The sequence below is a fragment of the Merops nubicus genome, unplaced genomic scaffold (genome assembly GCF_000691845.1).
Source record: "Merops nubicus isolate BGI_N331 unplaced genomic scaffold, ASM69184v1 scaffold12938, whole genome shotgun sequence".
NCBI lineage: Eukaryota > Metazoa > Chordata > Aves > Coraciiformes > Meropidae > Merops > Merops nubicus.
The window spans coordinates 31,278-55,684 of NW_008626412.1; the positions used below are offsets into that span (position 1 = coordinate 31,278).

Consider the following 24,407-nt stretch of genomic DNA (forward strand, 5'->3'; position numbering starts at 1 on the left):
CCCCTGGGGCTCATTCCCTGTCTGGCTCTCCCTGGAGGCCCGGCCGCACCCTGGGGGGAAGCTATAAGGCAAACTCACACCTCTTTATGAAGGGCTGTGGGAATCACCCATATGTCAACCTTAATTCGGGGTCTCGGGGTTTAGACCCCAGCATTTCACCAACACAGAAATCAGAACATTACATGGGAAAGTTTGGTGCAAAGCATTCTTTTTTAAGTCATTTGTTTAAAAGAAAATTTTGTTTGCTCAAATTTCTACCAAAACATGTATTTTATAAAAATGTTGCCTGTGATACAGTTGGTACAGTCAGCCCTTGCTATTTAATACAGCAGCAGACATAAAAAGTACTTTTTTTTCTTTTCAAGAATAGAATAGAGATGCCTTATTACTGATTAGCTTTGCAAGCTGGGTTTGAGTTCTGCATTTAAATGTCCTTGCATTTAAGTGTAACATAATTAATCTTAGTGATTTGCACATATTAGAGGCTGCTTTCAGGAAAAGGCTGTCTTCAGTAGGGTGAAAACACTTCAGTTGACTTTAAAATGTGCATTTAAACTCTATTAAGAATTTAGCTATAGGTTTACATTGTAAATCTTGTTAACAAACTTAACTTTTGTAGTGTGAGATTCAGACATGCTAGTGCGACGTGGTTTGGCTTTTACCCTAATCTTCGACAGGGAAAGGATTCTGTTTTCCATGACAAGTTGGAAGATTTAATTTTAGGTTTAGTCGCAATTATAATAAGCTTTATTTCTGAGTAACGAATATCTAATAATAGTACTTTTCTGAAGCACAGAGCTGCTTTTGTATGAAAACAGAATTATGGCTGCTGTATCATGTGATGGTTTATATTGCTGGTTTTATTGCTTAGCCTTAATCTAAAACTTTACTGGGGGGAGTGCTAAGTATTGTGTGTTTTGATAGTAGCATTTTAACTAAACATGCCTCAGCAGAAGCTAACTCAATCATGTAGTGTTGGGAACCTTCCTTGTCAAAGGACTTACTCTATAATCAAAGCCATCAATTAAATAAATATGAAAATAAGAGTAAGCTGTATCTCTGGAAATAAATGTATGTTTCTCTTACTTTTGTATATTTAAAACCAAAATTATGGGGGATGATGGACAGGAATGACCTGAGGACATTACTTTCAGACAAAACACTGAAGTGGTTAGTGTCGCTTTTTTGTTCCCCTCAGGGTTTGAATCGCCAATCTGTAGCGGTATGATTTGCAGATGATAGAGATGCAATAGCCTATTGGAAGATGAAGAGGTCTTTTTGGCCAAAATACTCTCATTTCAGTATCTTAACATTTTGCATCAATACATTCTGCAGGTTTTTAGGCAAATACATGGGCCCAAATAGCTTTAATGAAGAGAGGGGGTTGACCAGCAACGGGGGCAGTTTGGTGTGTAAACAGAATGTCTGTTGGAGAAGATCAGGGACAGAGTTAGACAGGCTTGTGTTTCAGCCTCTGGCGTAGGAGCTGTTTGTACCAGTTCATAGGATTAACCATGCAATGCTAAAATATTTACATAAAAGCCCCTGCATCGTCTCGGGTGACGGGCTGCCCTGCTCTGTGGTGTCACGTTGTGTCTTGGTCAAGGCTGCTTGAGAGGCAGGCAGGGAGAGGGGCCCGGCCGCGGCGCTCCGTCACGCCTTCCCCCCGCGTAAGTACGCACTGAGCGAGCTGCTGCTTGGCTCTCGGAATCCTCTCGTCCTACCTGGCTGTCAGCAGCTTATTTTTCCAGTTCTCTTGCTTTCCAACTTTTTGTGTGAAGTAAAGCAGGCCAATGCTGAATAATGGCGTTCCCAGTCCTTTAGTAGCTTGCTGGGTCTCTGTACAGCTACTGCAGACTCCTTTACCTTGCTCTCTTACTAGTCACTATTCTCTTGAGTCTAAAAACAGAGTAGAGTAATACAGTTCCAGTCTGAACATAAATTGTTTCCTAGTCTGCAACAAGTTACCTGTACAATAAAAAGAAATGCTTTGCATTGGAAATAATTGAGTTCTTGCATGTTTTGTGTACTAGTACATGAAACCTGTTTGTTAAGATCATGGCTTGCCTTAGCAGTGTTTCACTCTTTGACCTAAATTTAGTCTCTGACAGGGATGGGAGGTTGTTTGCCAAGTGCACTTTTAATTTATTTCAACTTCTCTTTTTATGTCAAGTCTTTTTCCAGAAGGTAAAAAATTATGAAAGAAGGGTTCCTTGACTTTTCCAATGATGAGTGCTGCAATTGCTGTATTCTCATTGCAATATTTTTACATTTGCATGTTGCAGTGCCTGTTTAACAGCTCTAGGCAGCTGCAAGGAATAAAAATCCGTGTTTTGTGCTCAAGAGTGTAAGACAGGATTCCTTCTTGCTAATTTTTGTTGTTGTTGTTGTTGTTGTGTTGTGTTTTTTTTGTTTGGTTTGGTTTGGTTTTTTTACATATTCTTCTGCTTAGTCCTGATAACAGAGAGGCAAGATCAGATCCTCTTTAAAGCAGAGCAAGGATTTCTCTTCTTTATGGAGCAGAAGTTTTTTGTTTGGGATATAGAAGATACAGCATGTTTGAATTTATTTTAAAGAGGAAATATTTGTGCTGCTCAGTGGCTTGTTTTCTCCTCCTTTTCTGTTACTTGTGGATTTCAAATGTAAGTTCCACCTACATCTGAAAGGATTTACTACCTTTCATCTGTACACAGCTGAGCACAGTGGGATCTAAGCCATGATTGTGGCCTTAGGTAGCATCGATTTATAGAAGATTCCAGATCAAACGTCAGAAAAGAATATGGATTCTTGCTATGTAATTACGCTCCTGTAGTGCCTATGTCTGGTGCATTCGTTGAGACAGATAATTTTTTTTATACAGCTTGATTCTTTGGAAATACTTGGGTATAACATGTCCTCTTAAACTTAAAACTGCACTGCTTATCTTTCATCCTAAGAAATTTAAAATGTTACCTGTGTTTGTAGGTGAACCGAGTCTGTGGCTTCTGAGTTTGTGTGCAAAAGCCGTCAGGCTCGGATCTGGCATTAGTGAGTGCTTGAAATTTACAAAGCTTTCATCTTTCCAAAACACCTGTTTGACAGTGGAGCAGTTTTGGAAAGAGATTTTGTTTTTTCAGCTTTCTTCAGAGCTTTACTCTTCTGAAAATGCTCCAGCTATAAATTTCTTAAATATATTTTGTATGGAGTCATACGAGCACTAAATTGATGGAGGGGTTCCACTCAGCATTAGCAGCTGGGGCAGTTGCTGTTCACTAACCGTAATTGATGATAGCTTCTAATAATGGCTTCTCTATAAGTGTATTTGTCAGTTTTGTTGCTGCAACTTCTCTGAACTGCCAAGTCCCTTGAGGTCTTGCCTTTGGCATTGAGGTGCATGTTGTATTTTAGTTATGAACTAACACTGTTTTCATTGTCCTTCTTTCCCGCTGCTGCTGCTGCTTTATGCACTTGCTTCTTCCTGGTCTGGATTTTTTTGTTTGCTGTTCTCCGTCCTTCAATTGTATGTGTACACAGCATCATGGTGATAACAGAGACTCTCATGGACCATCAAGTAAGTGACTCCCCTCTCCTACATTATGTTACACATGTTCATAATAATTAGCATATATATTTGCCCATAGGCTGTTGGGCTGAAGACTGGCTTTTCTTCTGTATTGTAGTTGAGAAGCTGAAATGCAATGAAAATTAATTCTTGGAAAAAGTATTTTACCTGGCATAGTACTCATCTAAATGTTTCCCTATATTAACTTTTTTTTTTTTGGTGGGAGAAGTTTATCCTTCACATCTCCCAGTCCTGGCTAGGGAAAAACTTAATTTCACTTAATTTCAGTAAATTTACATCTTCAGAAATGGACAGATGTATATACTGTAATACTCAAGGGTTAGATGTGGTCTGGTGATAGGGAAAAACTTCACTGTGTGTATATATGTACATGCACACAGCCAAAGTCTTATTAGTGCCATTGGCTTCTGGGTGTTGTATGATTATATGATTGGTGAATAATTTTGCCAGGGATTGAGAATTTGGATATGTGGAGAAGGAAAGGTGCAGGTGCAAATTCTTTCTTTTTGGTAAGACATCTGTGCAGAAGCAACAGTCTTAGATGATATTGCATATTATAGACATTAAAAAATAATGCAGAATAGAGTTATAATAAAACTCTTCCTGTATCTGATGTCCTTGTGCTATTTTCAAGATTATAGGCACTTGCATGTGCTCATTATAGAAACAGAAGAACTGGAAGTCTGCCACTTCAGATATTTCTTTTTTTTCATAGCTTTATCTGATGAAATAAATTGGCTATAAAGACCCCAATTTGTGTTTCTTCTGATGCATGAATCTTAGTGACACACTATGTATTAGTGATTTGATGGCCGGTGTGAGGAAATTGAACACAGTGTGTGTTATCAACTTCTAATAGTTCTGTTGGTATTGAAATGTGTCCTCTAAAGAGTGTTGAGGAAGCTTGGATATTTACTAATGGATGTTCAAAGTAACTCTAAAAGAACCCTCTGCTCATCTTCAGGGAGATAGGTGCTGCGGGTTTAAACTCACGCAGGTAAAGAAGGGATGAACAGAGGTCATCTTTCTCTTGGATGAGTGCTCTGAAGCCTGAGTGAAAGTCTAAAAATAAATCACCACTCTGAGGCCTTTGAGTGGAAGGAATGGTTGGCAGTGCTGTTTTATGTCTTGTTGGCCATGCTGAGCATATGCCTACCAAATCTGTCTTTCAGGTTGCAGAGATGGCCTGTAAAACCTAAGAAGAATTAAAGTCATAGAATTACTTAGTTTGGAAGGGACCTTTAAAGTTCAACTGCTCCAACCCCCCTGCCATGGGGCGGGGACACCTTTCACTAGATCAGTTTGCTCAAGACCCCATCCAGTCTGGTTTTGAACACTTCCAGGGAGGGGGCATCTACAGCTTCTCTGGGCAACCTGTTCCAGTGTCTCAAACCACCCTCACCATGAAAGGTTCCTTTTGTACATTCAATCTAAATATAATCTTTCAGTTTAAAACCGTTGCCCCTTGTCCTGTCACTGCAGGCCTTGGTAAAAACTATTTCCCCCTCTTTCTTTATAAACCCCCTTTATATATTGAAAGGCTGCAATAAAGTCTCCCCAGAGCCTTCTTTTCTCCAGGCTAAACAGCCCCAGCTCTCTCAGGCTTTCTTCATAGGAGTGGTTTTCCAGCCTTCTCTATATTTCCATAGATGAGGTGTTCCCAGGAACATTAAAAAAAAAAAAAAGTTTCTATTACTGTAATAGTAGCAGTGCTAAAGCTAAGAATGCCTCTGTACTTTGCAGAGTCCATTCAGAATGTGGAACTTGTTTGTTTTGACTAGATCTTTTGCTTAACTTTTAAAACTATTTCAGGAAAGCTTGGGAACTCTTAAAATGAGTGGTGTTTTAAGCTCCAATATTTTAGTCGGGCTCCTTAGTAAGCATCTCTTGTTTCCTATTCTGATCTCTTTTTGTCAGTATATCTACTTCCACAGGACAGGTGTTACTGAGTCAGCCATTCTTCCACTATGAAGAAAGATACAGATTTGTGGTGTGCAGCTTAAGAGAATGTACAGACACCATAAACAGAGTGGCTGGCCAGGTGATCTTATAAATAGCTAGAATATGTCAGACAAGTCTTTCAGACTGATAACCTTCAAGGAGAGTAACTCTTCTGCTTTAAGCCTTTGCCTTGACCGATTCTATATATGATCTTTATTAATAAGGCTGGTTTCCTATGCAGTGCACACATGTTCATCTTAGCTTTCTGGGATGTTGGCACAGCTTGATTTGGCAAGCCGTTTCCTGGGTTGTGTGTGTTGTGGCTAGTTAAACCAAAGCCTGTGACAAAAGTGGTAAAGAAAGCGGGATTTCAGAAGTTAGGTAACAGCTCAGTGCTATATCTGTATTCAGTAGCAGTCTTTCCTACCTTCTCCTAGTTTTTGTATTTATCTTCTGCTTCATGTCTTAGATCAGTCTTGTCAGCTTCTTTCTGCCATCCCCTCCAAAGCAAATCTCTGGCTTGAAATCCTCATTTTTTTTGAAGTGAAAAATTTTCTGTGACAGCATTTAAATACCAGTTTCATAAATAGCAGTGAAACTGTTAATAGACGTCTACGTATGAGCACATAACATCATTGAGTGAGCATCCATTTTGTATTTCAGCAGTGGTAACAAACAGTGATGAATCACAGCTTTTAACTCCAGGAAAAATGAGCCAGCGTCAGGGGAAGGAAGCCTATTTTACTCCAACCAAAGAGTTACTCCAACCATCTCTCAGCCCAGGAACTGCCCACAGCCATGGTAAGACAAAGCTATTTTTTACAGAGGTTTGAAAGAACTTAAATGGTTACATTAATTATCTGTTCCAAATGTTCATTCAGAAACACTGCCTTTCACAATAAAGAGGTAAGGAAGACAGCATGTTGAAATATTGTATGTAATTCTTGGTATTCCTGTGTGTTAATCTGAAACAGAAAAAAAAAAAAAGTAGGTCCCCTAGTGGTGCACTAGTTTATTAAAGCATGCTATGATCTGTGGGAGAAGAGTCCATGTGATGATAAATCATTATCTGTGTGTAATCCTGTAACTCGCCATGGTGACATTAGTGTCTGAGGTATGTAAGTTATGTCTTGCATAGAAGGGTTGTGATAACACCCACTAAGCCTGGAACCTTTGTATAGGTCTTTTAACAATTACTTCTACTGAATGATCCCTCTCTTTAGGAAATGGAGGGGAAAAGAGTCTCAGTGCTACTTTGTGTGAGCTTTCAGTCCATCTGTGTTGCTAAATCTGTTGAAAACAAACTCAGTGAATCTATGTGAACTGATTGGATGCAAAGTGAAACTTGTCAGTGGACTTGAGATTTTGATTGTTTAAAAAACAAAACCAAAAGCCAAGCACTAGTTGCTCTCTTTGTGCTTATTTTCATTTAAAACTGCTTGTGTTGTCTTGCTGTCTGGGCTGTCATTAAACATGTTTGTTATGGTGTGTGGAGTACCTAATGAAACCTTTAGGCTTTTTTAACTTATAGTCTCTCTTCTCTTACTTTTAGCAGCTGTCTTTGTCATCTGTATTTCCTTTAGCTCATACCATGAGTAGTGTTCCTGAGTTAGTTCTTTTTTTTTGGCGGGGGCAGGGGAACTTCCCAATGTAAGAGCTTCCCTAATTCCCATAGCTTGCTTTGTCAAAGTAATGATCTTAGTCCATCAGAGTAATAAAGGTGGTTTCTCAGGTAACTGAATCATTTTCCCATTTTTGCTTTCACTATGGTTCAGATAAAAAAAAAAAAAAAAAAAGATACCAGAGATGGTTGTTACTATGTTGAATCTGATAGTCTTTTAGTGTATTTTAAGAATTATTAAGGTACTATTTTCAATGCTACCCACAGCTAGCTCTGATATGTTTTCTAAAAGCTGCTGTTAACTCAGTGGAACAGCACTTGATGTTCTCTGGCTTGCATTGTGCTTAGTCTGGAATAATTTCCTGTAGAATATATATATATAGCCTGTTTGTAGCTTTTATGCCATTTCAAGGAATTTTTGATTATTCTCCCTTATGTACTGTTTTGTATCCTTTATTAGACAAATACTGTAGTTATAGAAGTGTATTTGAATATTACAGCAAAGTCTTCCTTTTAATGTTGCTATTCTGATAATTTATAAAGGCAAAGTGATGTACTTTTTTTAAGGGCTTTCAATCATAGGAAAGTCATCAAAACAGGCCTGAAAAGATTTGATTGTGCTATGTCAAACTCCTTGCTGACACTAAGTCTTCGCTTCCAATTTTTTTTCACTTGACTATTTCAGGGCTTATATAAGTGATTTTAGGCTGTTTAAAAGCGTCTGTGCCTTTTTTAGCATCAGTCATTGCTGACTTACTTTTCCAGGAGCACTACTGGAAATAAGCCTGTAATTGCATGAACAGGTGAATTTGGCTTACAGTCAATTTCAGTATTTGAGAGGTATGATGAGGATTAGGCTTCAGTGACCTTTAATTTACTACTTTCTGGCCTGTCTGCAACTGGGGAGTTGTAGGTTTGATTTTTATGTAGGTGGTTGACCCACATTTACAAATGGGGTGGTTATTCTCTGGTACTTATTGTTGCAGGGAAATTACAGTGCTGGTGAAAATGTGAGTTTATTACACAGAGAAAAAGATAGGCCTTGCAAGCCTGAAAAATAGGAAGTAGATGAGAGTTTAAAGGGGGGGGAGTACTTGAGGCTGACTTATAGGTGAAATCCAATTAATAAAGGCCTTTACAGTATGTCTGTAGTATTGTATGATGAGAATATGCAGAAATAGAGGGAATGTTTAGATGCAGTGTTTAAAGGTATTTAGTATGAAATAAATGGAGATACTTGTAGTCACTGGCACCTGAATGCATCCTTAGCAGATGGGTGATGTAAACAACTCAGAAGTGTGCTAGGCACAGGATAAAAGAATCAAAACACAAAATGTATGATACAGTTTAGGAAGAACTAGTTAAATGTATATAAAGGGGAGCTGTGACATGGGCACTTGCCTCTTGCCACTGGACAGCTGGATATTGTCAGATGCTATTTGGCCACCATTACCAAAGTTATGCATCCTGCTGCATGAATAAAAGAGCCTGTATGGCAAAGCCAGTTTTCTTGTATAGAGCTTGTGGTTAAAAATAAATGAGTTGGAATTAAATGAAACATGTGAAGTAGCAGTCTTTGGAGCAGAGGGGAAACGCTACCGCATGTCCCAGATTCTTTGGCCGACCAGTAGCAGCGCAGGGAGAAGCATGCACAGTGCCCATAACTTGGAAATTCTACTGGAAAAAAGCCTAATTTGGGTCTTCTGCTTATGTTCTAAGTAAGCTCCTAAGTAGAAGTATTATGAATGTGATTAAAAACATATGAGAACTTGAGTCTTAATATAAGGGAGTAAGGGTAAACATTTAACATCAGTTTGGGCCATTGGCTTTCTATTTGGAACCAAGGGTGAACCATGCAGCATGTCATTGTGAAGCCCTAAGTGGTGTGCACTTCATGATTAAGTGCTCATGCGTGTATATAACTGGGTTTAATTTGTGACCATACCTCTGGATTTCAGAAAACTTTTATTTTCCTGTACTTGATTTCTTAGTTTAAAACATGAATTCTTCCTTCCTTGCCCCTTTAACTCATGTGAGATGGAGCTCAGTATGTCATCTCAGCCAGAGACTGGGGTGGTCTTTTTGGAGTCCAGTACAGATCTGTTTTATGAATTTAGAGTACAGCTTGATCTGGCAGCCTCTGTTTAGTGATTGTTCAGCGAACATCTGTATACAGAACACTGTCATTGTTCTGCATAATGTGTGCAGGATGAGGTTGCACCTTCTTATTTGCATAATGTTTTAGAAAACAAATCTTCAGGAATTTTAAAAATAAATTTATTGAGCCTCAAAACGTCAGTGACTTTAAGTTGGAGAACAGCAAGATGCAAATGTTATCTAGTGTAAAAGCTGGTAATACTTAGATGTGTCGAGGTTCAAGAGACATTAAAATAAACCTAAAAACTAGCTCTTTGCATCCAAGAAAGGATTTAATAAAGGTACAAAGCTAACTTAGACAGCCTGGCACATGCTGTGTGGTACCCTCACTTCTAGACAGCCAGCAGTCTGACTTTTCATAGGAGCTCTGAGCTCAACTACGCAAAGGAAAGCTTTCTGATTATGGAGCTTCTTGTGAAAGTGACCTTGGGCAGCTCCACGTAGAGTTGGTCTTGAAAACTTTTACTGGTTTTCCTCACTTTTCATTGTATATGTTTAATAAAGCAGTTCTTAGACTCTCTCACTCAACAGCTTACTCAGATGGATTACGTTGCTCCTCAGGTCAAACAGTGATTAAGATCTGGCAAGAATTTGCAAGATCAAACTTTCCTTTTTTCCCCACATACACTCTTTAATTCCAATTTTTGAAGTCTCTAACTATCTTTTCATAACATCGGCCAAGTTAGTCCTGTCTCTATCTTGTCAATGCTGTGTGGTGTGTGGCAATTTTGCCTGCTGGTATATTGTATGTTCAGATTGTTGTTGATTTTCTTCTGCCTTGTCTGCTAGGCAATGAAATCTTCCTAGTTCTCTGTGCTTTGAACATGCTAAATGATCATACTGTTTTTTTTGTTAAATATTTTATTTAGAATTGTCAGACTTGGAATTGAACCTAAATAATTCAGTGCCCTTTTGTTGGAAACTGTAATAAATCTGGGAAGTTAGCTTTTTCTGTGAAGCCTTGCTTAGTTTTGTGGGATTTAGCAAAATTTAGGGATCTAGCATGTTTTTAGACTCTGTGCTGAGCTAGTGCCTTGTCAACTCACCAAGACCATTTTTTTTGTAAGCTAGTGGTTATAGATGTTAGGACTGCTAAAATACTTTTCAATTCTAGCAGCTGACATATAGACTGAAAGAAGTTAATTTAGCTATTTTTCTCTGTTTGCTTTCTATAGCTGAAAATGTTATTAACTATTAATGGGCAAGTTACAAAACTTTAGCTTATTTTTTAGTTTTTAATTTTTTTTTTTTTTTAATCTGCATGTGTGTGACAAAAAAGGAGTAATAGACAAAACCATTTTATACAGTTGAAATGAACATGGAAAATACAGAGTCCAGGACTATTTTCACAAGCTATAGAGCAGAACTCTGCTTGCTGATGTAAGCTGTTTATGTTGTTACACAAATTAGCCCAGGTAAATTGGATTCACGTAAATCTTGTTAACTCAGACATACATCAGGATACAGCTTTATTTATTTGATAAAATGGATCAATATAGAAATAATGATCACTTAAAATTTATAAAACCAATTAGAAGTCTCCTCAGAAAGGGATTTCAGTGATTTCTAACTTACAAATATACTGTTGAAACATTTCAAACATTTATGAAAACAACATAAATGCTTAAATAATAAGCAGTACTTGTGGTAGACAGAAATCTGTTTAAGATAGTAACATTAAAAGTTCTGTAATAGGAGATTGGAAAATACCTGACTTTTCTTTTTCACCAGTATTCATATTTTCTGTTTATGGCTTTGTTTAAAGAGATTTTGTGCTTTTCTGGTTTTTTTGGGTGTCTTTTTTTTTTTCACTTGTTCGTAACTTACATATATGTTTATTTAGTTGGGAGATAATATCTGGATTTATCTTTTAAGAGTGTGAAGAGGTGAAAATCCACATGAAGAACATAAAATTCACGATACTTATTATAGAAGGACTTTGCAATTTTCTGGTTTTGTGGATTTCAATAAGGACTGATTTGCAGGTAGTACTAACAAGACCATCTTCCAAACTTAAACAGGAAAATATCAGTGGTACTTGTGTTGACAATATTGTGCTTGATACTTTAAGACTGGCAACTTGGTAGATGATGCATTAAGATTTTGGAGTTCTAGTTTCTGTATTTCATATGGGTAGCAATAACCTGTGCAGACAGACATCCTGGCTCATGAACTTGGCTGCATTAGCCCTCAGCATTTTTCCTATCTTTATTCAAAGCATTGGTGAGATTCAGATGGGGTGAAAATGTCAGTAGTATGGGGGAAAAGCATGTTAGGATGATGAAGACTCAGGAGATATTTAGAAATAATGTACATGTTTGAGCTAAATTAATGTCGTCTTGCTATCTTTTTGCTTTTTTTTTTTTTTTTTAAAGTCAGCTTATCAAATAGGGGTAAGCAGTGCAATTGTGTGCCCAGAAAGAGCTTGAGCTGAGATAAGAAACAGGGTCTGTCCTTTCTTTCCAGTACAGTAGTTGTCAGTTCAGCTTGCAATATGCTGAAAATGTGTTCTGTGTTATGTGACTGAGAAACAGAAGTGACTTAGATACAGGCAGGTGGATTGGCAGTGGAAGCAGAATTATAGGTCTTCCAATAATGATTATGTTCTTAATGAACAGAAAGGTGGAGGTGAAAGTGTTTTTGGGAGGGAGTAAGGGCATTTTTTGGCTATGGTAAGCTGGTACTAAAGGCTGCTTGCTCCAGGGTGAACATCTAGAGGTTATGCTGGGATTGAATCCACAGGATGCTGCATTTAGAAAGAAAATGCAAACGTTGATATTTTCACATGAGAGAAGGCGGAGAGTGAAAAATAGCTGTTTACAAGGTCCTAAAGAACACTTACTACCTGCCAAAGGGATGAGATGACTTTGGAGCCATAATGACCATGAAAATACAAGACTTGGATATGACTGGCTATCCAAGGCAGCTAATATAGATATATTATGATCTATATTGTATTAAATATTAGCTGTATATAGAGAGGTAGTTTGTGGTAGACCTGTACAATTTCCAGCCTTTAAAAACCATCTGTTTCAGCTGTTTGGCTCTGTTGACAGCAGCAGCACATTTTGTTTGACCACATTTTGTTTGGTAGGAAATGTTTGGAGTTCCTGACTCTAATCATCCCTCTTCTGGCTTGCCGGTGGCCAGTGTGCAAGAAGCTCTGGAGGCACAGCACGCATCTCCTCCTGCCAGCTGCCAGGAGGGGACAGATTACTGTGCTCAAGTGGAAGGAAAGGTACAGCCCCGTGGCAGTGAACTCGAACCCTTTCCAATGCCTTAGCAAATCTTACTGAGGAGGGCACTTGGCTTTGGTGCTTTGGCCAGGTTTCTGCTGGGAAGCCCTGAGAGCATGTTCGTTCCTGTGGGTGCCCAAAGCTGAAGTCATAGTGGAGAGATGCTGCACTGGAGCTGTGCATTGAACACAGGGGAGACTTGTAGAATACTGATCAGTGCTGAAATTCCAGCTTCTGCTTTTCTTTCAACTAGCACTTTTGGTGTGTTAACATTTCCTTTCAGTAATGGTATTTGATTTGCAGATGGTAGTATCTTGCCAATGTATCTGGTTCCAAATCAAGCTGTATCCTGAGTAGCTGGGTGGCATGTCATCTTTGATAATAGTTTCTGGGTTTGTTCTCATGTTTCCTTTGACTTCATTCTCTACATCTAGACAGACTAGACCTCTGAAGTCAGAAGCAGAGTATGTCTGTCTTAGGCATGCTAACACTTTTGCTTTCTCCTCCCATATGGGAATTCTGTCTAAAACCTTGCCAACCCTTGCACTTGGAGAATTGTAGCCTCTCCTTGCTGTATTCTTGTGAGGTGTTTTATCTTACCTTGTCTTTTGATGATGAGAAATTATTTTGTACTCGGCAGTGCAGAGCAGCCCTGTGGACTGGTGGCTCTTTTGGGTATTTCTGGATGAATACCTGTTGTGCTGCTGCAGGGATCTGATTGCAGGGAGTGGTGGTCGCTTCAGAGCTTTATGACCTTTAGTCATGGGGGTGAAGCTCCAGTTCTGCAAAACTGTACGACTTATTTGGGATAACTTTAGTGATGCTTGTCGCAGATGGGATGTGAGTGAGGTTCGAGCCGCGGTAATCAAGAAAGGAGTTTGACCCCTAAATAATCTGGTTTTAGCTTGTTTTACCAGATTGAAATTCTTTTGAAATGTTCTAAGTTCTGCTGTGTGTGGTTGAGTCTTCTGAATCTGGTATGCTGACTTTCTGCTTTCTTACTGTAATGCATACTCTGGCATATTCCTCTCTGCAAGTCATTGTGTGTTTATTAAAACTTGTCATTTCTGCAATGCTATTCCACCCAGTATTTGTGGCCTGGGTAAATTGCATGTACTCTTCTCTGTGTGGGTTACAGCTTAACGAAAGTGTGGTACTGGCTTCGAAAGGCAGAGCAGGGCTGATTACTGTGAAACTTCTTGAGCAAGTCCACTTTCTCCATGACAATCTCTGAAGAGCCGGCCTACTTGAACCTAAACTGCGACCTTGAGAATTTGGTAAGGGCTGAGATGAAAACTGCTGAAACCTGAGCAGTGAGCAAACCTATTTACTTTGGGTGGGAGGAGCTGAAGACGAGCGTTAGCAAGCGAGGAGGTGCAGCCAAGTGCAGTTTCGGACAGGGCACTGGGAGCCGTGGTGTTCATTCATAACCACTCTCAGTCGTGCCTCTGGGATTATTCCTCGGCTAAACTGCACCTGACTAGGGAATACCAGAGAACAGAAGAATATTTGGTGAAAGAAACTTGCTGTTGTAAACTAGCAACTCAACTTGTAGCTTTGTGGTTCAGATATCTTTCATCTGAATCAAATATTGGTGTCTGAAGGCAAGTATATATTTATAACCCTTTTTGTTAAATAGGGCAATAACACTTTCAGTTAAAGTCCATGTGCAGAAATCAGGTGTTGGATAAAACCCATTTAGAGGTATGATAGCCTTGAGTTTCCCTTTTCTATTTTCTGCATGCTGCAAAGAGTGTGTGTACACTGTACATAGAGGATTCTTCATGACTTTCCTTTTGTTGGACTCAGGGGAGGGGAGGGAGAATTCTATTGGAAAACTTAATGTTGTTGAGATGCCAGGGCACATTGTCATACTTGAAGGACAGGTCTGAAAAACTTCTTCCTTCTCCTTTTCCACTTAGTTTTCACAGAGTTTGGTTTTAAGGTTTTGGGTTTTCCTTGTATACCTCTAAGGGAAAAGGAGTATTTTTTTTACTTTGTATCATTAGTTATACTCTTAGCTGTATTATTACATCAGTATCGGTTTGTATAATATGTTCATTATTTTAAACTTCTAAAAAATCTATGTAAAAAGGATTACTATATTAAAATTCCTCAGTTGGATAGTTCAGAATATATTTGATCTGAGTTCAGTTTCCATGCTTGGAGTTCATACCTGTACAGTTCAGTGAGGCCTTTTTTTTCAGCTGTAAATATTTCTCAGCTGGAGAAATGTTTTAAAACTAAAACCAGGCTTTGTCAGAAGTTTTTATGTGCTGTTGGAGTTGCAGGCGTCTTCTTTTTTGGATTTGTTTTGCCCCAGGCAATATCATGGAAGAGTGTCTTATGTGTGGGATTATGTTTTTTTCAGACAGTATTTACACTGAAGAAGCCCTGATTGAGTAGCTTATATGAGAAATGCGTTCTGTCCTTCAGAAAAGATGAATACAGTGGATTAATTTTCCTCCTTTTAAGAGATATTTAACAGATTGACTAAGAATGGAATTTTCCCCACACACATCCCACCACCCCCGGGGTAGATGAACTAAATTTTTTGGTCGTGGTTTTTTTTTTTTTTTTTTGTGTCCTCATACTGATTTATGATTGTTTAAAACAGGGAAACCAGGAGACCTTTCCTGCCTTTCAGTGGCATATTTAATCTAGTGCCTGCTTTCATGAGGTACTTCACTTCTGTTATGAGGAATCTTGTTTTTTAATGCACTAATACAGAGTCACACACCTGATACATTTAGGCTAGAGTTCGGGTGCTTTCCTGTTTGTGCAGGCCTTTCAGCTATGTCTGACTTCTGCCATTGGACTTGGCTGTAGGTCTGTTTATGAGTATTTTGAAACCACCTGAAGTTTGAGGCTGTCTATGTTAGTGCATTTTCTATCAATTATTAAGGTACTGGGAACTAATATCAAAAGGTTAGAAGGTTTCCTGTGTTGTTAGTCCAAAATTGCCTAATGAGTGATATTAATTCTGATTGTATCACCAGATTGACCTGTTCCAGCTGAAATTTTTTTTTCGGGTGGTGGGGGAAGGTGAGAGATGAAAAAGGATGATCTTTTTTTTTTTTTCTTATATGTGGTGGCTACTGAAGTGCCCTTTTCCATTGTCATGTACAGAACATGCACATAAAAGTACTTCCATCTGCTTAAAAGCACTTCTGTGAATCAATTTATTGCAAGGAATTAAAAGGGTTTCCAAGAACTTTGGGTGCTGAGTGTATGGGGAGCAGAAACTCGTTTAATATCACAGGCTGATGCTCAAGAGTTAAAATAAACTTTAGCTTGGAATCACACCATGGAGAAGAATGTCCCATTTTGTTAAATGTTAGAGATTCCTTTTGATCCAACAGCCTTTTGCTTGTCCGCCATCTCTCCAGCAACATATTGAGCTTTGAATTAATTGAAGCAAATGAGCATGTGTATGCAAGTATTAGAAGCCATAATAAATCACAAGCTGTTGAAAAGTTGGAGAACTAGTGAATTTTTACAACTAAACTATGTCATTAACTTTTATTGCTTCAGATTTAAGTGAAATATTAGATGCTGGAGAAGAGGGGGGGGCACAGGGGGATGTGAAGGCGGAAGCTTAAAGTATTATTTTTTTATTTTTTCCCTCTCCTTTGCAGTGGTAAGACAGCCATATTTTGGCATAAGGCATAGACTCTACCTCTCCTATATTGCTGCTGAATTAAAGCAGAAGGTACTTAGTTGGAATACCTGGATAATGGCTTCCTAGGTTGGGAGATAGCTTCAGATAGGGGGAAGGTAAAATTATCCAGATGGAAATTCTTATTTTTATCTACCTAAAGATTTGAATGTCATTTCTACATGGGAGAAAAGGGCATAAGAAGGAGAAAAGGTTTTTTTTTTTCTCATTCATAGTTAGGCTGCATGAACAGTGTTAAAGGACCTGAGAGACCATGAGAGAGGAATGAGGGGGAAACCTTCAGGGTTACATTGTTTCCTGAAAACCCTGGATGTCTAGCCACTTTTTAGAAACCTGAACATAATGTGATAGAGAAGACTGTAGCGGAAGAACCCGGTAGGGTGGCAGCGTCATGTTCAGTAGCAGCTCCAGAACTGACTGGCACAGCAGCTGGAGGCAGGTGCAGATGACAGTTTGGGTGGCTGGTGGTGGAGCCTCCCGTGGGTCTGTGCGACCCAGCTCTTCTCGTACCGGGCATAGCAACATCCTGCTACTAGTGTCAGCAGAGCGTCCCTGGGCAGGGTCACAGCCCTGCCTCTGAAAGATGAGATAACAGACCCATTAACTGGGCAAGATAGGTCTGTAATGAGAGGATACAGTTCCTTCTCTGTGTAAAGGGAGTTCTTCTACTGTATCTTTCTCTTGGGCTTAATTAGGAAAAAAAAGAAAGCAAATGTTTGTTTTGAAGAGACTTGGACCTAAGTAGTTGCCTTGCTTTGTGGTTAGGGAGATAATTTGGGAAATTGATGTGGAACTGTGTTTATTTAAAACAAACCAAACAAACAAACAAACAAAAAAATCATCTGAAAAGTGGTGTTCTCCCTTCTTTGCATTTCCTCCTGCTTGCCCCTCTATTCCACTCCTAAAGTTTTTCAGTTGCACTTTCTGTTTTTTTCTGGGACATCTAGAAAAAGACTGCTTCACCTGAGAAAAGGATGGGACACAGTAATGGATGAATGGAGGCAGGCCTGAATACAGGACATGCTCATCCAGTTTCTCCCCTTCCCTGTGCTCAAGTGAATAGAATTTTTCACTTCTTGTATAAAGAAGTGAAAGTTACATATCACTTATAATAGTTTCTACTGATGGCTCATATTTGTCTTTTTCAGTTCTATCTTTTTTCCTTGTTATGTGTAGGAACATGAGCCTGTTAAGAGGCATGAAGAAATTCTGATCATTCATAGGAACATGGACACCACTGTTTGATAATAAGAAAAAATATTTTCAGTGCTTTCCATATGTGTCTTGCTTTATGTATCTATTGATACTGATGCACATACACTCAGCACAGTTGAAACCTTTCACAGGGATTATAAAATTCTTCAGCCTACTGTATTATCCCTGGGCCAATGTGAACTGAAATTACTGAGCTTCAAATAGTAAGTATCCTTCTTTTCATAAGAGGTGGAGTAAACAGTATTATTTGACGATTAATCAAATTCACACTACCATTGATTGAATCTGTGGGATGTGTTTCACTTTGTAAGAAGAGGAGATTTCTAGTATGGTGCAAAGGAGACTGCAAATTCTTATTTCCAAGCCAATTCTTCATGTCTTTTTTTTTTTTTTTTCTGCTTTCCATCAAACAGAGTAGGTTCCAAAACATTTTGAGGTTAGGAAAAGCTTATTTGACTTTATTCTGGTAGCAGCCAGCAAGAACAGTTTGGATCAGTTGATTTATAGTCTTGAAGCACAGTTTACTGGGATTTTTTATGTTTAAAATATAAGTTGGTTCATTTAAGTGTTTTATTCATTGCATAAAATATGTGAGGCATTAATAATAAAACAACTTTTTGGTGGGGCTTCTGTTATGCAACTCTTCCAGGAGTCAGGTTGGCTTGTACATGTAAATATGGCAGAGTTTCAGGGTAGTAGAAGCTATCACCTCACCTATTAAATAAAAATAAGAAATGAAGATGTAGAAGCCATGGCAATCAGCTGATGAAAACTAGCTATGCAGGTGCCTGAACAGGAAGGTTCAACATGGATGTGTAACACAAAACCTTGGCTCCCTTTTCAAATTCTTGTGGTATACTGCAATATCAAATAGCAAAGCCACATAGCTCAAAAGTTGTGCAATAAAATTTGGGACTTGAAAGACTAACAGGAAAAATAATTGATTTAAGGATTCCTTAAACCCAAATAATCTCCATTTTTGTGTGCTTAGAAAGCAGAGATGAGTGAGACTGAGCCCGAGCCGTAAAAGGACGAGGCGCAGCGTATTTGTGGTGAAGAGGAGCTGAAGCAAAGCTTCAAGCATCCTAATGCTTTAAGCATCCTAATGGATTTGATGAGAGGAGTGTAGCCTTGCTTGGCTTGCTGCTGATTTGGCAGCTTCTGTCTCTTCACTGCATTTTTCATGTGTGCCCTTCGTTTGTTTCTTTTTTTTTTTTTTTTTTTTTTTGTATCTTACTCATCAGAATGTGAGGTAAAAGGCTGTTACTGCAACACTCTTGTTCCAAGCTGCTAATGCTAACCAGCTTTCACAGAGAACATAATCCTTACACAAACACCTTCACTCATGAAGGAAGAGGGGCCAGTGCGACGTAGGTTTTCTTCATGTGCTGGGATTTCATCTGTGTTTTCTCCGAGAGCTGATGGCCGAAAGCTTGTCCGGAATGCTTCATTTGGAGGATATAATGAACTCACTCCTGCTTTACCAGGTTTGTTTTGATCTTGCATCTCTTAAAATGTGCAGAAGAGACTATAGTTTCCACACCAGAAGTTTTCAGCTTGAATTAAAATAATGTAATGAGATGTTGGTAGAAATACAGAATATTGCTTGTAAGGATTTAGGTAACTGCTTTGTAGTGGTGAGACTTGCAGATAGGCAAGCAAGCAAGTTAGCTTAAACCACAGTAAAATTTCTATTTGAAAGGTGTTTGTGTATTTGGACTGTAATATTTGTTTTGGTTGTTTGGGCTTTTATCACTGAAGTTCTGTGATGTTGGTTTATAAATGCTTTTCTCCCTTGTACTTTCCAATCCCCCTGCACACAATGGGCTTGCCTTAAAATAGTGAGGTACAAGCAGAAGGTTTTAATTTGGCTATAACTAATGAAGAATCTGAATGCTTGTCATCAGTGGCTTGACATAAAATGACAAGATAGAATAAGTTAAGGCTAAAAATGTAGCCTTGCTAAATTCTGTAGGGTAAGATTTTTAAGACATTTAACACCAGAAAGGGCTTGTATCTTCTTTTACCCAGAATTGTTGTCTCTTGAAAATAAGTACTGGAATATCAAAATGAATTTCTAGAGTTTCATCATCCATAATGTGCACTTCTGATATAGCTACCTGATTTTCAGCAGTTCACTTCAGGAAATTTCAGTGCTTGAAATTGTGTTACAAGGTCACCTCTTTCTGAAAGAGGACATTGTAGAAATTGCACATTCTTGCCAGAATTACTCTGTAGGTGTGGTTTGTTCCGTGCATGCCCAGATACGCGCTGTGTTGTGTAGTCCCATGGGACCAGGCTGCTGGGGCAGGGATGGGGGAGACAGGAAAGTACAGTAGTTTTCTCTTTTTATTGTATGCCTTCTGCAGAATGGCTCACTGAATTTGTAAGCCCTGGCTCTGAAGCCATGGAAAAGACTTGGGGTGCAGAGCGTAGAGAAGGTTGCAGGCTGGCGATTAGGGAGCTCTCTGCATCGCTGGCCGATGCTGGCTTGCAGAATCACTGGAGCATCATGTTCTGCCTTAGGCAGGTGGAGGAAGCTACTTGGGACAGCACATTCTATTAAACTTCATGTTTTACCTTACATTTCCTGCCACTCTCCTTCAGGGAATTATTAGCCTTCTACCAAGAATCTAACACTGAGTTTTATTCAAGCTGCTCAGGAAATCAAGATCTCAAAGCTTGCAAGTGTGGAGTTGGCAGCTAGACAGATCCTCCTTTCCTTTAAAATAAATGCATGTAGTCTCGTAATTACTAAAACAAAAAGGGATTCATTCCCTATTTCCTTCCTTCCTGTATAAAGTTCTACATTAAAGCTGATCACTGTCCGTAAGTGGAAAATGAATGACTTCTTAAAATGAAAAACAAATGGAAAATAGTTTTTAACAAAAGAAAAATCAAGTGTAAACATATAACTAAAAATTTTCTCTTTTGAAACCTGAGAAAATCCATAAAAGGACTTTGCTTTTCTGATTACTTCAGTTTCAAAATCCATGGAGCAATCTGAATTAGTTAGCATGGGATTGTATTCTTAAAAGAGGTTGTCAGCAAGTCTTTAAAAAATCAGTCAGTTAAAGATTGACTCCTGTGGTCAGTTGTTTTAAAAGATTTTTTTTTTTCCTTTTTTCTTCAGCCATGTTTATCATGTAACACACCAGTATTGATATCTCACACCAAATATAGCTCATAGTTCTTCCAGAAGCCTATAGTTTTTCAGCTCAACTATTCCTCCTTCACAACCGTACATGCACACTAGTAATCAAATCCGGCTGGTCTTTGCCTTTCATTTGAAGTCAGTGATACTGTTGCGTGGATTGCTCTTTGTGATCTTTTCATGCATTGTGTTGATTTTTCACTGGTTCTTCTGTTTGGTGAAGGAAACTCTCCAATGGATAGTAATTATTTCTTTTTGGATAAAATACATTTCACATTAAAAAAAGTAACATGTTTTTTCTGACATTTTTCTCAGGTATCCTAATTGCAGATGGTATTTGTTAAGAGGTACAAAGGCAGTATTTGAGATGGTGGAGATATTATGTGGTTGGTTTTGGTTTTTCCCTTCCGTCAAGATTAATTGAAGGAACAAACTGTGGGTGTGATTTTAAAGAATGATACCTGTTTTCTGTTTCAAGACTGAAACAGTTTTGTTTTAAAATGTACCCTACTGCAGATTTTATCCTAAAGATTCTTTGATGCTAATATTACACTGTATATGCTCCTCATTTTTTATCAAAGATGGTGTTTTGCAGGATTTTTTTCATTTGGTATGGACTGTGTATTCCAGCTCTGTCTCTAAAGAAGTGCTGCTTGATTTTGTTTCATTGGCATTTTGCATGTATAGAGTTCTGGTTGTTCCAGTTGCATGCGGCTGTCAGGCTCTTGCACCTGTCTGAAAGTTCATAAGTTTTCATGCAGATTTCAGCATGCAGGTTTTGGAAGGTCATGCCCAGTGCTCCAAGTAGGAACATGCTAAAGGACAGATTCCCGTGGCTGCTCAGATCATACCATGAGCGGTGGCTGCCTGCACTGTGGTTTGGCTCAGCTTTCAGAGTCCATGGGGCCCGTGGTGGGAGGACAAGGAAGGTGACACTGAGAGAAAGTCTGTAAAGAAAGACATAGTGTTTCTCTGAACACAATCCCTGATGATCAGAACTGCTTTAGAAATTACAGTAGTGGAGTTGGTGTTTAAAATATTTGGCTATTTTTAATCTTAGAACAGCTGGTTCTGTTCTAGCTCAAACCAGGACAAATCTGCAAGTGTTTCAGGTAATACTGGGAGCTCAATCTGCAGTTCTGAGGGTTGATTCAAATAGCAGTAGCTTGCTGTCTCCTAATTCTGAAGACTGCTTTCAGGATTTTAAGTAGAAAGTGATACACAGATTCGAGAGATTTACTAGAGGAGGTTACAGAAAGGGACTGCATCTTCCACATCTGAATTTCTGCATTGTGAGATGTGAGTTAGAGTTCCCGATTTAATTATAGGATAGGAAGCAGAGAGTAAGCTAAAATACTGTGGTAAAAACCACTGCTGATAAACACTGAAAAACCCGAAACACCTTCTTTTTATTAGGCCCTGCTTATGCCTCTCATACCCTGGCAACCTCTGCTCCAGACACTGATTCAGTGACTTTTTGTGGTGCCATTTTCAGTACCTCTGGGGTGAACAAAACTACAAGCAGAGCAATAACACAAAGCATCATTTAGAGGTGCAGCTTTCTTGGATTTGCTGTTGTCTTTGTCAGACATCCATAGAGAAATTTGTTCTTAATAACTGATAGCAGGAAGGGGGAAAATAGTATTTCTTATTGTTGATTCTATGAATAGAGACCTGGGGCTTTTTAGTCTGGAGAAGAGAAGACTTAGGGGGGATCTAATTAATGTGTATAAATATATGCAGGCTGGGTGTCAGGAAGGAAGGGGCAACCTCTTTTCACTTATGCCCTGCGACAGGACACAGGGCAATGGCCACAAGCTGGAGCACAGGAAGTTCCACCTCAATATGAGGAAGAACTTCTTTACTGTAAGGGTTCCAGAGCACTGGAACAGGCTCCCCAGGGAGGTTGTGGAGTCTCCTACCTTGGAGACTTTTAAGACCCATCTGGATGCGTTCCTGTGTGGCTTGCCCTAGACCAGATGGTCCTGCTCTGGCAGGGGGGTTGGACTCCATGATCTCTGGAGGTCCCTTCCAACCCCTAACATTCTGTGATTCTGTAATTGTTCTGTTGTTGTTTCCTTCACCAGGTATTTCCACAGCAAAGTGTATGTTGTCCTCAGCTTGGGCCCATATACATCTTTTTGTGACATTTCAGTGCAAATTTCCCTGCTGGTACTGGTATCAAACCTTTTCAGTTAGAAGTGAGACTGCTTATGGTATTGAGGTCTCTCCACCTTAATAGAGGTTCCCTGAAAAATACACCCTTACAGTGGGTGAGGCTGTGTCTGGATCAGCACCTGAATTGTTATTCAGTTTTGTAACATACCTTTTAGCACATGATGGAGAAGAGCCTTTTGTCTGTGTTCTGAGTGAGCTGCTCCCTTCTGTAGGGAGGGAAGTTACAAGTAGGATGGTGTGACATACATAGCTGTCCTTTGGGTTTCCTCACAGACCAAGATGGAGCAGTTCAGGGTGTTCCAGGACACGCAGGACCCTCACTTGAGTTTGCTCTCAGCCCCCTCAGACAGCCCTTTGCTGCGTGTGTGAGTAAGGAAGGGAGCAGTGAGTGTGGTGGGGTGTCTATGAACGAGCAAGTGTGCACACCTCTCAGGCTGGAGACGGTGGAAGGAAGGAGGTGAAATTCATGAAAATGCCACTGAAGTTTGGTCTTTGTTTTTGATTCTCTGGGACAGGGGAGTTTTTTCTGTTTTCATTTCTGCTTGGTGATGCCAATGAAAAGCTTGATTATGGAAATGAAAACATATGTTGTTAGAAAAGGATGTGTAAAACACTTAGAACTGTTGTGTTTTAGAAAGCAAGCTGTGAATTATAGCTTCTCTTCTGTAAGGAATCCTGATTTAGCACTTCCTCATTGATTCCCATCACTAGGTCTGCTGTATGTGCCTATAAATAAATAAACCCAAGAAAGCCATTAGGAAATGCCTGTATTACCTTTTTGGTGGAACATGGTTCCTAATGAGGGGTTTCTTTTGGGTGTGGGAGTAAAGAGAAAACCTCATCACTGTGGTTCTGGTGCATGATTGACTGTCTAAGACTGACATTGAATCTAGCACCTTCTTGGTGAACTAAGGCAGATCTGCCCTCTAAGGCTTGAAGCAACCTTTGTTTGTTTCAGCACCTGATGACTGGTGTGGTAGAAAATGTGCTTTAATATTTGTTGTTGTGTGGGAAATGTGGCTTCTGGCCTCTCAATTGTGACATGCCTGTTTGGATCTTTCTGGTTTCCTTAGCACTACAAATTTTCTGTATGTCTAGGTGCTTCTTCCCTGTGGTTGGGTACTCTTCTGCATTATAGATTTTCATTATTTGAACAAACCTATCACCGATGTGTTGGAAAAATTTCAAAAGGAAGGGTTTAAGGAGCTGTGCATACAAGGGCTTCTATAAAGACATGTAAAGGCTCCATAAAAGGCATGCAAGGTTTACTTTGTGTAAATGTATACTGTAATGCAATGGTATTTCATTTTATAATTAAAAAAAAAACAAAAAAAACCCAAAAAACTTGTCTTAAAAAAAGAACCTTTGATAAAGGTAATAAACAAAAAAAGAGACACGAAAGATTGATTACCAGACCAAACTAAAAGGAATCTCGATTTCTCAATGTAACTTGAAGACCAACCTAATTCCTCTGTAACTCGGTGAAACTTCCCAAGATGTTTATGTGATAGATGAATCAGTTCTGTCTTAGAGTTTCTGGGTGTTGTAAGTTCCAGAAGGGTAAATATACTAATAAAAAAAAAAAAAAATTAAAAAAAAATCCTACACCAGACAAACTGCTCAACACTGCTGCTGAGAATTAAGAAAAAAATCTTTCATGGCTC

The 24,407-nt window shown here is 39.0% G+C and overlaps 1 protein-coding gene across 1 annotated transcript in view; it reads left to right on the plus strand.

The window, feature by feature from the left end:
• Positions 1–24,407, plus strand: part of OSBPL8 (oxysterol binding protein-like 8) — a 58,063-nt gene that overhangs the window by 2,365 nt on the left and 31,291 nt on the right. The window contains exons 2-3 of the mRNA XM_008945997.1: positions 3,514–3,550; positions 6,167–6,304. Coding sequence (XP_008944245.1) covers positions 3,514–3,550; positions 6,167–6,304 — 175 coding nt within the window. The remainder of the gene's footprint in view (positions 1–3,513; positions 3,551–6,166; positions 6,305–24,407) is intronic.